Below are 15,976 nucleotides of genomic sequence, written 5' to 3' on the forward strand. Positions count from 1 at the left end.
TACATACGGCCTTAAACATTTAAGTAGGATCAAGAGTGCATGGTCCCTAAATGGACCTTGGGGCTGGAGCCTCCCAAATTATGAATTTCGTTTTGACAGCACTGCATAAACATAAGTCTTCAATTTCATTTAGAGCGTATGAGGCAAAGTTTTTTGCTTTTATACTTTTTTATTTTACAAGTTATCAAAATATCAACAAATCTTGAAAGAATAGACGTATCCAAATTGATTGTTCTAAATCTTCCGATTCTTGACAGAATAGACGTGTCCAAATCTTCCGTTTGAATCCTCGACTATTTTTCAGGAGTCTACCTTCTGGGCACGCCAAATATTTCCTTTTAGCTTTTTGATCGGGTGCTTTTTTACTTTCTAATATTGTCTGATCAAGTCTGTTTCTTACATTTCTTTAATTTCAATTAAATTCTCGACATCCGAATCCAGTTGGCATGATGTTTTATTGTTTTAAGTATTTATTTCTATTTAGTTATTGAATCATACTTATGTCCATAAAAGCTTCCTCACTTTCTGGCCATAAACCTTCCTTGTGATTTTAAGGTTTATGGATCTGCCTTTCTGCCAGTGTCAAAATTATAATTAGATTTTCTCGTTTATTCTAAAGTTTGCAATACCTAGAAAATTCTGTAAGGAGTTTAGAATTAGTTGAAACTTCTCTTTAATAAAATCACTTTCAAGTGCAAGAAATTTTTTCAGTTGCATTTTCTTTTGAATGGAAAGAAAGAGATTTAAACTTGAAAAAATACAACATGCTTATTCTGCAATATACGTCTTTTGAAAACTAAACTTTGCTAATATTTGCCTGGAATCCTTATTTAATTGCAATGCATGAGTCGAAAAATAAAAAAATCATTTGATTACGCTTTTGATACATATGACGCATGTTATTTAGATTTTTGTAAAAGATCTATCGTAGCTACGCAACAAAACTAACATGAATGTTAATCAACGTCTCATTATGTTTAGAAGAAGATTATTCCGATTTGAGAGGATTGCTAATGTAGCCAATTTTAGACTGCGTGTTTTTACAAAACTCTGATCACAATTGTAACCGCATATACCTGTGCTTGTTGCATCTATTTAGTATTTAATTCGTTTTACAGATTCGTTTTCTATCAACGGATCCTTTAAAATTAATGAAATCCTATCCACCTGTTTCTATTCTTGATGCTACACGATGCTATATTTTCAGTTTTAATATTTAGATCTTTGAATAAGGTTTACTAATTGCTAGACTTTCCAATGTTTTCTTCATAGTGTTTGAATTGTCAAGTAGCAGGGCAGAATTTTTGAAATTCGAAAAATAGTGCAAATGTTTTGTAAAAAGTACGAAATACACTGCAAATGTTGATTTATATCCATTTTGAAATTTTCTGCTAATGCAAATTTTGAAATTATCAATTTCCGTTTCTAAAATGCATATCAAGCTGGTAGGCTTCTTCGATTCAGAAACCGTGACATCTGCTGATCAAATCAAATATTTGCCCTTTGAGAGTGACGTTGCCAGGCTTTATAAGTGGCTGTGCATCCTGCGTTTTAAAGTCTGATGTTTTACAGTTAGATGATCTTCAAAACTAGTAACAAGCACGTAGCCATGTTTGTGTCATCAGCAATCTTCATTCTGACAGCAAGCTGTTTTGCGTTACATGATGCAAGGTTATGCCACTTTGAATCTGCAAGAAAGGCACTGGTTGAAGCCTCCCCTGTAAGGTATGGATCAGCAAACAGCTGCAGTGGAAGCATAATTATGGATAAATTTGCTAAAGTTGAGTATCAGTGCATAGAAGCATGCTACAAACACCCTGAGTGCCACTCAATTTACTTCGACACTAAAAGCAAGTACTGCATTCTTTGGCGTTTTCTAGAAGAGCCTTCGATGTGTTTTGAACGTGTCACGACTTCAGATGCCTATCACGCACTCCTTGATAGGGGGCAGTTTAGAGATATGGTAAGTTCATACCTGATTTCATTTTAGACGAATCCTGGCAAAACTCTTCTTCAATCCGGAGATGCTAGTGGAAGCTAGATTGTCATTTTATAGGCTTATTAAAGAAAAACTATGCTCGACTTTAAAATTGAAATTGAATAATTATTTAAGAATACCATTTTTTATACTGTTCTGAGCGACTGTCTCACCAAAAATCGACTCATGGTACAAAACCAGTCCTTTGGTATATTTTGGTATTCTTTTGTATTGGTGTTTCAAGATCTTAGTTGGCGAGAATCTAAATATTCAGAGATTCAAGCTACCCAGGTCTCTTTCGAATCGAGTTTGGTATTTGACTGGCCTGGCAGTGCTTTTGGATGTAATGTCTTCAACATTTTAAACTGTTTGGAACAATAACTATTTACAGAGTCGGAAAGTAACGTAGCAACATAGTTCACTCTCTTATTTTTGCATCGAATCTTTGTATGATTTATATATGTATAACATAACCAGCCAAACAAAACAAACAAACAGTTAATAAGTATAATTAAAAATGGTTTTCAAAAAAACTTTGTGGACGAGAGTACTTACTATTGGGGAATCGTGGGGCAGCTACTTCGAAAATCTTAAGACCTATTGGGGATGTGCAATTGAATTCAAATATTTGTAGGCTTGTGTCGCTCTCTCTGTTGGGCAAGACAAGATTTTGTATCAGCGGAGAACAGAAATATCAAAGTGGCTATTTGCAACTATCCCTGGTACACCATGGGAATTTTGCAAAGCGTTGGTTGATTTTAGATTGGCAAGAGCGGCCTTGTGTTAAGCAACGTAATTCAGAGTACTTTAAAAATTATTCTTTAGCAAACAACACTCAATGCATAAAGAAGACTATTATACGCAGAAAATTAGGTTTGGAGAATTGAAATCAATGTTCTCAAAATTACGTGACTTCTAAAGTTAAATTTTGGCACACGACACTTTTGGATTTGTAGAAGTAGAGTAAGACAATGTCAACAATGTTTACAAATGGATTCACAAAGTTAAGTTTTGCATATATTTCCACCTGCAGTGGCGGATTTAAGGGGGGGGGGCAGCTAGGGGCAGTTGCCCCTCCCTCGACGAGTTGAAAGAAGTCTGGCGCCCCTTTTTGGAAATTTTGCGCCACTTTTGAAGAATGAGAATCAGGTGATGTTGGGCCTGCCTCAGCTTGAAAATCTGAACACTCCTAATTATTCACCATATTATTCACACAAAAATGCGCAAAAGCTGGGAAACTATGAGTCAGAGGAAACAGAGGAAATGCCAGATAAAGGAAAAATCTTACCATCACGCATATTTCATGCCTACCTCGCTTTACTTATAACGAGATTTGGGTCAGTTAGAAAGTAGTTGCTTTAGGATATCACAAAGAAATTTCAATATATAGAAAGTTTAAGGCTTATTTCATGTTTCTCGCTGTTGTCAAGAGAGAGAAAACCATGACTGTTCTCAGAAAAACTATCACGGTTAGGCGCAATTTTACAAAAGCTCACACTAAGGGCACAACCATCGACGAAGGCTGCTCATTTAGAGAAATCAAAACAAGCAGTTAAGTGTATTAGTATGTTACATTATAATTTAGATAGAATTTTTCATCAGTTAGAGAATCATGCAAGGAAAGCAGTACTCTGTATCATGCGACATATTTCTGCCTTGTCGGGCCATTAGTAGGTTTGGCAGCAAGAAAGGCAGATTTACCTTCCTATCAATCGGGTTTGTGTAGCTCAAAATTTCATCAGGTATCTACTTTTCTCCATTTTAAGATTTTTGAAGCGTTTCTTTATTGCGATTTTGAAGCCTTACTATAATTTTTTTCAAAAAATAAAAGGTCACATAGAATAAGTGCTGCAAGCAAGCTTTACAACAAGTTTAAAGTCAAAAAATATCTTTACCCGATTGTAAATAAATATTGAAGCATCCGTGAAAAGAAATTAATATCTACAACATTTGCAGGTCTGACAGAAACATTTAACATGTTTGATAGCCATGCACTATTTGAGAATCTAAAATTCTATGGAGCTCAGATTAAAGGTTATTTGCTACTTTGATTCTCTTTGCTGCAATGTAGGCTTTGCTGTAAAACAAATTTAAAACATTTGCAAGTCAATTTTACTACAATAGGGTGCAATTCAGGCTTCTTGTCTGGGGTCTATAATGCTTATTGTTTTTGTGTTTTTGTTTTTTGTTAGCAATTTTCCATATTGTGATTATAGCATTTCCATTATGCAATATATTTCGATATACGCTTATGTTTTGACTAATGTAAATTTGAGCGAAATTGCTCACAAACAAATCGTCAAATCACCTCTCTGTTTAGTTATCAACCTGCAAAACGTGATATGTGATATGTTGGTTGGTAGTAGGCCAAATGTTGCCTCTCTTTCCAATTCATTTGGCAAGTTCAAAAAAGTATGTAGGACAATTCATAAATTTTGATTAGCTTTTGAAAACATGATTGAACAGGTATGATTTTACAATACTCAATTAAGCATTTTAAAACCCATAAATTTTCAAAAATGCATAAAACCCTAAAAGAATTCCAATTTGGATACTTCTACCAAGTTAAAAGCACAAGTTGTACAATAGCAGCGAGCAAGCTACCAACGCTTTCAATTCCAAAAATTATTGCAATACAATATCATCATTAACCTCATTACTTTATGGCTTGGCTTCAATGGAGTCAAGGATTAGCAGAAATTAGAAGACACTGTTAGAATACCTTGTCTCCATGTGGTTCGAGACCGTCGCGAATATATACCAGAATTTGTGAAATACTCAAGAGATCGAATTTCTTTCTATAGTAAGACAACATTTTTATAGTGGGAATTAGGCTGGAAGAAAAAAACAGGACATTGGCTTTCCAACAAACTTCATGGAAGAAAATTTACTTCAAAATGTCTTCCATTCATGATCCAAAAAGCCTGTGTTTCTGCTGTTTATTGTTGCTTTTCAGGCTGCTTATTTTTACTTAATTAATTTTCAATTTGCTCAATTAACTCAATATTCTTTTATGTGAAAAAAAAATATCTTACAACTTTCATTGTAAGGCTTATTGTAAACAACATTACAGAAAAACAAAATTCTAGAACCTTGCTGACTCTTGCCAATTCCTGTGCAAATCTTATAAACGCCTTGCCTTGTTACTATCATGTAATTTCACATTCCCATTCTCCACCAATTTGATTGTAAAAAAGTTCTCTACATGAGAATCAAAGCATAATGATAAAATAATAAAATAATGAATCGATCCTTTATATCCATCAGTTCACAAATGCACAGTCAAAGCTAGAGTTCTTTTCCTGAAGTTAAATGAAGAATAAATTTCATTAAAGTTTCATAAAATTAATCAAACATATAGTTTATGCTTATTTACAACGTTTTTCTTATGCTTTCCTGAAAACAGTCCTATATTTTACGCCTCTTGTATCAGGGGGTAGTGTATTAAAACTCTTTGCAGTAAGAAAATAAAAATCTTGCGTCCAGTCTCACGTTTCACTTTAGATAACTTCACTGAATTCTGACTGATTTCTGATGCTAGAAAGCAGCTGCCACGGGAGGTAGTTATTGATGTTCTTTTTCTTGCAAAATCGAGTTTGCAGAATAAAACACCAAATAGAGTTCTTTTCAATTCTCTTTCAAATATTTGCCTTGAGTGTAAGGAAAATGGGTACTTTGGCCATATTTGCATTTAGCTTTTGCAAAAAGAAAAACAACCAATGCAGACGAGTTTCAGTGGCCAACTTCCTGTTTTAATCAATGGAAGCATAAAGTTGTAAAATAAGTCAGATTAGCAAAATCATTTTATTGCTAATACACGTGAAGCATCTGCTAAATAATTTGATGATTGGAGCCAGAGAGGCCCAGGATGTGTGATGCTTTGGCTTTGGAATGCTTACTGATTGCTATACTTGTGGCTATGCGCTCACCATCCGAAGCTTTTTGTCCACTCGACATCAAGGATTCATTTTTCGACAGCAGATTCCCGATCATAGCAGGACCTTCGTGTTGCGGCGACTGCGCTTTTTATGATGCAAGTGTCAGGCACGAGTTTCAGTGCGTAGAGCAATGCTTCTTGCTCCAAGCATGTAATAATATATATTTCGATACCATAACAGGGCGTTGCATGCTCTTTGGAAACGTGGATGCTTCCAAGTTGATTTCTGAAGGCTATATGTCTGAGGCTCTACCTGGTGTAAAGCAATATTTCGCTAAAATCTCACGAATAGAGATGAGAAATGTAAGTTCAAGGTGAATTTAGAATGTTACTGCATCATTTCTTTCCCGTGAATATTAAGCAGTATTAGCAAAAAGCAGCAGAACTATCAAGACAATCGCTATAACTATTGTGCTCAACAGGGTGCTACGTTTCCATTTGCCGACAAAGTTGGTAAGCCATCCTATATTTGCCGACATTTCTGAAAATTTTGCCGGCGAAGCATCACTACATGACAAAAAACTTCTCATTTTAAAAATGGATTTTTTTTCCAAGGGAGTCACAGACGGTTCTTGGATACCCAACAATAACAGCACTTGCTTAACATTTAGGTTCTATGTTCTATTTATAATTATTCGAAAGGAAAATATCAAGTTATCATTTTTTACGAAACTCATTTTCATTCTGGGATGATCACTTAGTGCTTTATTTTTCTTGATACCAGTTCATAATTTAGATGGCCTTTTTGTCCTTTCAGAACATTACCTATGTTTTTCAGTTTATCATTGTCCTGATATTGTTTATCAGTTTTCTTCTGATGTTTGGCTGTTGAGAATGAAATTTTGATATTGAAGGACCTCAAGACCAATTAAAAAGTTAAACTCTCAATAGCTTAAGACTTTGGAAATGATAAAAATTGATTTTCTTTGACACACTCTGTTTACTTTGTGTTTATGTTATGTTGACAAAATCTCCAGTTCAGGTTTACAAATCTACCGACTTAAATCCTGCTCTTCTGTTTCGTAGCAAACGACTGTTTGTACTTTTGGCAACCATACGTGTTTAAATGCAATAGAAAATTAAATTAAATTTCGCTCAAAAGCCTGCCTGAGTCCAATCTGTAAACAAAAATCCTCAATTTGTAGCAACATGGAATTAGTCGTGCCTGCATCTGCAGCTAAATTAATTAGAATCTCGAGTTATATGTTTGTTTATTCTCAAGTTACAATTTGCTATTTCAAGGAGAGGGCTAAATCTAAGGTGAAGGCACATAAAAACATAAGAAAACATCCAAGAAATGTGATTAATGATAGAGGAAAATTATTTCTGCAAAAGTTGGCATGTATGGTTGAGGGCATAATCGAGGGAGAGTTTTTAAAGGGAAAAGGGGGGTATCTTTGGATAGAATTTGATCTGGATGTGCAATATGGTGATAGGCAGGGCTCATGATTCCGGGTTTTTTGTGGAAACGAGATCGAGCTTGTGTAATATTCAGTGCAATGCCTCTTTCGTCAATTGAGCTTGACTGTACATTTTTAGAAGTTTGCCTGATTCTGACTTCTTGCAGATTTCAAATTATTTAATCTTAAAATTTCTTGCTAATTTCTCCCATATACAAATTATTGCGACCATGCAGTAAAACGTATCCTTTGATTATTAGACCCTAATTGAAGTTTTTCCAAAACATGTGCTTGTATTAGAATTCTTTCCTTTTAGTTTGGAAGTGGGTGCATGAAGAAGCATTGAACATTCGATGTTTCAAGACTTGAGGCCAAACTACTTGCTGTCAAGGGGAATGCACTTAAACACTATTCATTTAATCTGCATATATGCCTTATAATATGCTTAAGTCTACATAAATTATTGTGTATTATACTTACGGTCAAGATTGTTTTCTTATGAAGAAAGAACTCTGAATTATGTTTTTTCATATTCCTTCTGTTCATTTACTCATTTATTCAATAATTTTTATACCCAATAGTCATTTTTTGTTTAAATATATTTTTCTATTTTTTTCGTAATAAGAAAATTAATAAATAGTTAGAATAAATGCTTATCTTCTAGGAACGGCTGAGCAACTGAACTTTCTTTTTGCATACTCAAGTATTACACCCTTGGTAAATGTAAACTTTTTTCATCAAGCTTACACCATTTTTAAAAGTGAGTAATGTCCAAATATTTAAACAAAAATGCTTGTTGTCCTCAAGGAATGCGTTAATAGCGCAATTATTAGAAGAATGGAAGTATCTAGGATCTTGTGGATTAAATTCAATGCACTCTCTCATTCCCTACATAGGGCAACTAGCTTTGTCAAACAATTTTAGTGACAAACGTAATCCATGCCAATACCACTAACACACAACGGGAAATTACCACCAAGAAGACATGAAGATACAGTATAAACTGACATAATTTTGTTTCGTAACAGATAAGAACTGTTAAGTAGGCCCGCTAGCTTCGTAATTACAGTCAACTCCGCTTATAGTCACTACTCTTGAAGTTACACTTGAAGTTAAAATTTAGACCCAAACTTGCATAGCTAAACATAGCAAAATATGCAATAGTTAATTTAGCTCCGTTTACAACGGGAGTCTTCTGTACCAGCTTCGCCATATTTACTTTCTTCAGTTGTTGCTGTTTACTCATAATAGCTGCGGCGCCAAAGGGATATGGGGGAGGGGGAGGGGTTATTTACCATGCCTTCTAATCGAAACACGGTCAACATGTTTTTTCTATAAATTCATTAAAAAGTGCTAGGTAGTGGTAGATTATATTTTCGCCTTAGCGAATTCACCGTGCAAAAATCTCTGAATTGAGGCAAAAAGGGGTGGTCTTACGTGCCACACGCAGAAACCCCCCGCTCCGCAGTAGCTGGCGCCGCCACTGACTAATACCCCGTCATGAGTTTTGAAAAAACAAGGCTGCCGTCTTCTTGGAAATGTATTCATTTTCTTTGATATTCATATCCATTTTTTAAAAGTGAGTATGACGTGAGGTGCTTGCTACTTCAACTACCACAATACATTGCGCGCTATCATCTAGCGACTTCATTACGCATACGGTCTATCGCCCCCTTCCCCTTAGTAAGTATATGGTATGTTAAAAATGGCACTGAGCCCAGCCCCTTTCTCAAGAACAATGTTGATAGCTTGGAGAAAAATCATACAATTATCAGGAATAAGTACATCGTAATCTCCTGCGTCTTTTTTAAATAACAAAAATTGTTCCAAAGGGGAGGGGGTTTCTTAATTTGTCCTTAAAACCTTACAGAAAGTGTTCCAAGACTTGCCAGAGGGTTATAATTTTTCTTTTGGGCTCCAGAGAATTTTCTCCTTCAAGAGCAAGTGCTTGTTGAACTTGTTGGATTTTCGGCACTAGATTCTATCATGTAATACTACTGGGTCTCACTTTGACGATAAATGCTGTAGGAGAACACAAACATCGAAACTGTCACAGCCAGGACTGCCACAGGGGGTTGCTCGGGCAATTACCCCAGGGTCCCGGTCCTGAAAAAGTCAGTAAAATAAAGTCAATGAGCACTGCCGACCTAAAAAGAGTGCGGGCCAAAAAACCAATGCATGAGGGCCAGTCTACATTCTTTGCCCCGTGCCCGTGCTTGCCTGATAGTGGGTCGGGTTAAAGTTCATAATAGAGAATATAGATTCATAATAGATTGCTGCTTCAATTAGGAAGTAAGGAATTAGTTTCATGTAGTATTTCAAGCATCAGCTGAAATTGTTATTGAAAGACGTTACATAAGTAACTGAACCCAACTGGTGGTGAAAATACACCGCTGATCATAGATTTAATAAAAGATTGAAAATCATTATATCATCTTAGTTAAGAAAATGATTGAAATTTTTAGAAGTAAAACCACCAACTTACCTTTGGTGCAAATTAAAAAATTTATTAATGGTAAGATTTTATAAAATATATCAATGAAATTGAATTAAGATGATTACTGGGGGGGGGGGGTGGCTTAACTTCCACAAACGCTTTTACAGGATGTGCCAATTTTTTGGGAAGCGTAGAAAATGAATTTTGGGGTAACAATTTTTAAAAATCAAACATGATGATTTGTTGGAATTTTGCAAATTTGAACTAAATTTAGGAGTGTGCGGTTCACCCCATATCTAAATTTTGGGATAGAGTTTTTGGAAAAGTTTCAATTTTTGGTCATTTTTTAGATTTCAGAATGACACATTCCCGTCCTCGTCCAATTGAAGTTATCACTCTACCCCTCCCGAGGAATTTCATCGTGCTAGTGAGTAGTGAAGTAGAAGGTCGTCATTGACATAAAACTCATAGATTAGATTTACCTGTAGTTTGAATAGTCAGTGATATTGATTCATTTGGCTTTAGAGTCTCAGAGATTCAGAATAAACATGATAGCTTAAGGTGGTGCCCCGTAAAAATATTTAAACAAGGACCACGCAAAGACCAGGACTCACAAAACTGTATTTAATCAACATTTAATCTAGAAAATGTTCCTACATGTTTTCAGTATTTCTTTTTACTGATCCTCGGTAGCCTGGGCCCCAGTTCACAAATGCTGCCACGTTAATCAGGGACTCTGCAATATCGATAAATTTCCGGTCCAGGCAGAGGGTTGTGACTAGTTTATGAAAATGATTTATGCAATGAAACCTTCAAAATCTTGCGTTAGAATTCTCGAAGAAATATGCACTGAAACCAAACAGGACGTACATAAAATGGTGCATGGTGAGCTTGAAGTCTTTGAGCAAAGTATAAACCGTTAAAAATTTTAGTAAATGGCATAATTTTGGAGGGTTGCATAAATTACCACCAGATTCTAGTCGAAACTGCGGACAGGATATCTATCAATATTGCATAGTCCATTAATGTGGCAGCATTTATGGACAGGGGCAGAGGCTAATCCTTGGTAGAAGATGGCGTGCTGCTGGGCTCCAGTTCCCCCACTCCAATAGTTTCCCTGCTCTTTAACTTGCTAATGGGCTACTTTGTTGCTTAAGATCTCATTTGAAGCACTTTCATTTCCGGAATATACAAATGTTATGATTTTATACCAATTCATTGTAAGTTTTGCCAGGCAACAATAAATCTGTTTCAAAAGTTCTTATTTATTGTGCTTTTAAATTGCGATAATTATGTCTTTGCTTTATTGCGTTAGAAACCTTACAGCTTTGAGTGAGTCATATGTACAGCCTTTTGAGAAAAAGGTGTCGTAATGTTTGCGCCTTATAACGATTAAAGGTAGATGACAAGTCAAGGTTTGGGTGTGATGTTTATTAGGTTCAAGTGACTTGAAAGCGTGGTTGGCAATCTTGTTGGGTCAGCTCCAAACTAAAAGAAAAATTAGGCCATAATAGTCCATAGTTTTCATGTTCCAGCCTCTTTATTGCACAGAAGACCAGACTCACAAAATGTTCGTTAACAATTAACAATAGCGAAAAACAATAGCAAAATTAGAAGCTATTGTTTTTCGCTATTATTGAAGAAAATTATTAGAAGCTATTATTGAAGAAAATTAGGGGGGGGGCTTAGCACCCGTTGTGTTCTACACCCCCTGCTGCTAGTACATTCTCGTCAACCACCTCAAGACTTTCATTCAGTTTTACAAAACAATAATCTCATCAGTTTACAGATAGTACCAATATTTTCAAGAAAAACTGTCTACGTATAAGACAGAGTCTGCCAATTATATGGGATTCAATATATTTTTACAAGATTTTAAAGCGGTTTTGAATATAAACAATATTATCCGTAAAACCTCAGGCTAGTAATAACAAAAATAATTTTTCTTGATTCACAAAGATAATTTATGTGTGAGTTATTCGTCTTGGTCTTCCTTATGCAAAAATATAGCTAAAAATAGAAGCAATAATGACGAAAGGTGGCTAACAATGGCATTGGACGTATGCGGACGAATCAAATTCTTCCACATTCATAAATGGTGCGTTCAGCTGACGAAAGCCCTGGTAATTTCTAAGAGAATCCACCACAAAACGACACATCAGTTCACTTGAACTCGGTGCAGCAAAACGAGGCCAATGACCCCTCAACCAATCATTTGCCTCCAAATATCAAAATGTTGGCCAATCAGATCCCAACACGCTAAGAGCATGCATGTATTTAGTAACGTGAAGGAAAATAGGCCTTTACGATTTAACCTCGAAACTGGCTGGGAAGTACGTGTAGTATCTAGAACTGCTCCACTTATTGAATAAATAGGTTTTGATTTTTAAGATGAGGACATCTTTAACAATATTATTTCTGGCTTGTGCCACATTTTCTGTCTTCGGTGACAAGGAGAAAGAGAAAAAGAAGGACAGTGTTGGAACAGTTGTGGGGATCGATTTAGGAACAACCTACTCTGTGTAAGTAGATTTACTCGTATTTTCTCTTGCAGATCTGTGGGTTTGTATAAAATCACCAAGAAAACTTTTTCAGAGTTGAATCAATCATTATTTCTTTCGGCGTTTGCACTACACTTGAGTTTTTTATTTTTGCTTGTGTGCTTAGGCCTACTTTTGTTTCAACAGAGACAAATCTACACGGAATTTTATTCAGTCACATATAATATTGGTCCAAAGACGCCAGAGATAGGTTTTTTCAAAATAGAGTAAAATCAACATTTTTATTTGGGCGAAGAAGTAAGAGTAAAATTATCGTTGCGAGTTACACTGTGGAGAGGAAGAAGTTCACCATTGTAGCATTGTTGATTAAAGGGCTTCAGTTGACGCCTCTTTTAAAAGTTCTTTGAAGCAGAAATGATAATAATCTACTTTTTACATCCATTTTTCACAAGTATCGCGGGCTTTCTCTTTAATATTTTTTTCTCCATCTACAGAGTCGGGGTATACAAAAATGGAAGGGTTGAAATAATCCCAAATGATCAAGGAAACCGAATCACGCCGTCATATGTTGCCTTTACCCCAGAAGGAGAAAGACTGATTGGAGATGCTGCAAAGAACCAGCTCACAGCAAACCCCACAAACACTGTTTTTGATGCCAAACGTTTGATTGGAAGGGAGTGGAGTGACAAGTCTGTCCAGCATGATGTAAAATATTTCCCATTTAAAGTTGTTGAAAAGAGCAAGAAGCCACATATCGTAGTCGATGTCAATGGTGAAAAAAAGTCATTTGCTGCAGAAGAAATTAGTGCTATGGTACTTACAAAGATGAGGGTATGTTTTTTATGATGATAGCAAATATATATATGTTTGAGATGGATAAGAATAACCTTGTTATAGTAATCAAGGGCTGTTCAATTTGTTGAACAAAATATATCATTAATGGGAGGCAGTTGAATTTATTCAGCCAGAACATAAACCAAATGGCATGTTGTTTCCTCTGGTATATTAAAAATCATCCATATGTAAGATATTTTTTTAAATCTGATTGATTTGTTACAGCTAGTCTGTGTTTTATAGATGAAAGAGGGAATGAAAAAGGTGATAATTTCCAAAAACTGTTTTAGGATCACTTTACCAGAGTATCTAGAATGAAATAACTAGTAACTTGCTATTTTTTTGTTTTAATCTTAAGTTTTGTTCGATTTGCCCTGATTTTACATATATACATATGGCAGAGAGAATGATGGATAAAACATGTTAGACTTCTGCATATCTTTGATGACAGCTTAGACTGACTTCTGCCTATGTATGTATTTATATTTTACAAAATCTAAGTTGTTGAAGTAGATTTTTCTGTGCTGCTTGTGATTTTTTGTGTTTTTCTGTTAATCAGGATATTGCTGAAGCATATCTTGGCAAGAAAGTCACACATGCTGTTGTCACTGTGCCCGCTTATTTCAACGATGCACAAAGACAAGCAACCAAGGATGCTGGTGTAATTGCAGGATTGAATGTTATGAGGATCATCAATGAACCAACTGCAGCAGCTATCGCCTATGGCCTTGACAAAAAAGAAGGGGAAAAGAACATCCTTGTCTTTGATCTTGGTGGTGGTACCTTTGATGTTTCTCTTCTCACAATTGACAATGGTGTTTTTGAAGTTGTGGCAACAAATGGTGACACTCATCTTGGTGGTGAAGATTTTGATCAACGTGTGATGGAACATTTCATCAAGCTTTACAAGAAGAAGAAGGGTAAGGACATCAGGAAAGACAACAGAGCTGTGCAAAAGCTGAGGAGGGAAGTTGAAAAGGCTAAGCGTACTCTTAGTACCCAGCATCAAACCAGAGTCGAAATTGAGTCACTCTTTGATGGTGAGGATTTCTCCGAAACTCTGACAAGAGCCAAGTTTGAGGAGCTGAATATCGATCTCTTTAAGTCAACAATGAAGCCTGTCAAGCAAGTTATTGATGACTCTGGAATGAAAAAGAGTGAAATAAATGAAATTGTTCTTGTTGGTGGTTCTACACGTATCCCTAAAGTTCAAGACCTAGTGAAACGTTTCTTTGATGGTAAAGAACCAAGCAGGGGAATCAATCCTGATGAAGCTGTTGCCTATGGTGCTGCTGTCCAGGCTGGTGTTCTCAGTGGAGAGGAAGAGACTGGTGATCTTGTCTTGCTAGATGTATGTCCATTGACCCTTGGTATTGAGACTGTTGGTGGAGTGATGACCAAGCTGATTGCCAGAAACACTGTTGTCCCAACAAAGAAGTCCCAGATTTTCTCAACTGCAGCTGATAATCAACAAACTGTCACAATCCAAGTTTTTGAAGGTGAAAGACCAATGACAAAGGACAACCATTTGCTTGGCAAGTTTGATCTAAATGGCATCCCTCCTGCTCCAAGAGGTGTTCCACAAATCGAAGTGACATTCGAAATTGATGTCAATGGTATCCTTAGAGTAACTGCAGAAGATAAGGGAACTGGCAACAAAGAGAAGATTACAATCACCAATGATCAGAACAGACTTTCACCTGAAGACATTGAGAGGATGGTGCAAGATGCAGAGAAATTTGCTGAAGACGATAAGAAGATTAAAGAAAAGGTTGAATCTAGGAATGAACTTGAAAGCTATGCTTATTCACTCAAAAACCAAATAAACGATAAGGATAAGCTAGGAAGCAAATTGTCTGGTGAAGATAAAGACACAGTAACAAAGGCAGTAGATAAAGCAATTTCATGGTTAGACAGCCATCAAGATGCTAGTATTGAGGAATACAAGGAGCAGAAGAAGGAATTAGAAGATACAGTCACACCAATCGTCAGCAAGCTTTACCAAGGTGCAGGAGGCCAGCAAGGTGCTGGTGACCAACAGCAAGAAGGATCAAAGGATGATAAAGATGATAAAGATGATAAAGATGAGTTATAAATTATGAACATTAGCTTAGAATTTTCTACTGCAATGAACACACAAATAAACCTAGGTCTTTATCCTTTTCCAACTTATAGTTCCATTGAAATTGCAAAAGCACATGTAAATGCAAAGTCATACAACTTGTAATTTTCAAATTAACAAATTAGATCATTGCATCATAAGAAAGTAAATCAGTATCTTGTACCCTCAGTGAATCAGAAAAAATCATTCAACACGAGATGTAAATGTTTGGTCACAGCTATTGGTAGCTTCTGGCATAATGAAATTTATTATGCTTTTGACAGATGAGTCCTTTTAATAAAAGTGAATAATTTACCTTGTAACTGTATAATCTTGTGCCATCCGATGTTGATGAAACCAAAAATGTCAAATGTTTTAAGTTGAGCTGAAATTTGTTGATGTAATAGTTATTCTGTTTATATGTTTACATTTCATGAAAAGTAAGCTTTAGAAGTTCTATGTCTTGCATGCAATATGTGTGCTATTTTATATTTATTATAAATAAGACTCTGTGACAAACATGATGTTTCATTTGTTGTTTTTTCAATGTCTAAATGTGCATATAGATAAAATAAAAAAGACAAGACATCATTTAATAGGGTCAAAATCTCCAGAAAATAAGTATGAAAAGTTGTGATTTTTTACATCTTGGCAAAGAAGTGTATTACAATTGATCTATAGTGTTGTTTTTTTACCACTAGATACGTACAGCAAGTATGTGCTAAAGTTATGTTTTGAAATGGAGGAAGCTAAGGAAAAGCTGATAATTTCCAAATTTTGTTTTAGGA

At 35.6% G+C, this 15,976-nt stretch overlaps 1 protein-coding gene and 1 long non-coding RNA gene across 2 annotated transcripts; both read left to right on the forward strand.

Annotated features, from left to right (window-relative positions):
• Positions 1-595: 595 nt before the first annotated feature.
• Positions 596-7,835, forward strand: LOC135693360 (uncharacterized). The gene is made up of 2 exons (XR_010516974.2): positions 596-1,963; positions 7,632-7,835. It is a non-coding gene; the product is annotated as an uncharacterized LOC135693360 (long non-coding RNA).
• A 4,209-nt stretch (positions 7,836-12,044) lies between these two features.
• Positions 12,045-15,707, forward strand: LOC135693359 (endoplasmic reticulum chaperone BiP). Its single transcript, XM_065211812.2, has 3 exons — positions 12,045-12,274; positions 12,748-13,084; positions 13,647-15,707. Exons 1-3 carry the CDS (start codon positions 12,144-12,146, stop codon positions 15,180-15,182), a joined length of 2,004 nt encoding a protein of 667 aa, XP_065067884.1. The 5' UTR covers positions 12,045-12,143; the 3' UTR covers positions 15,183-15,707.
• Positions 15,708-15,976: the final 269 nt, after the last annotated feature.

The sequence above is a fragment of the Rhopilema esculentum genome, chromosome 11 (assembly GCF_057945365.1).
Source record: "Rhopilema esculentum isolate cy_ngs chromosome 11, ASM5794536v1, whole genome shotgun sequence".
Lineage (NCBI taxonomy): Eukaryota > Metazoa > Cnidaria > Scyphozoa > Rhizostomeae > Rhizostomatidae > Rhopilema > Rhopilema esculentum.

Bases quoted from the DNA above. Each gene is read 5' to 3' on its own strand.
- LOC135693359 (XM_065211812.2), top strand. From the start codon at position 12,144: ATGAGGACATCTTTAACAATATTATTTCTGGCTTGTGCCACATTTTCT. The intron at 12,275-12,747 runs GTAAGTAGATTT...CTCCATCTACAG, and splicing joins TTAGGAACAACCTACTCTGT to AGTCGGGGTATACAAAAATG. The intron at 13,085-13,646 runs GTATGTTTTTTA...TCTGTTAATCAG, and splicing joins TGGTACTTACAAAGATGAGG to GATATTGCTGAAGCATATCT.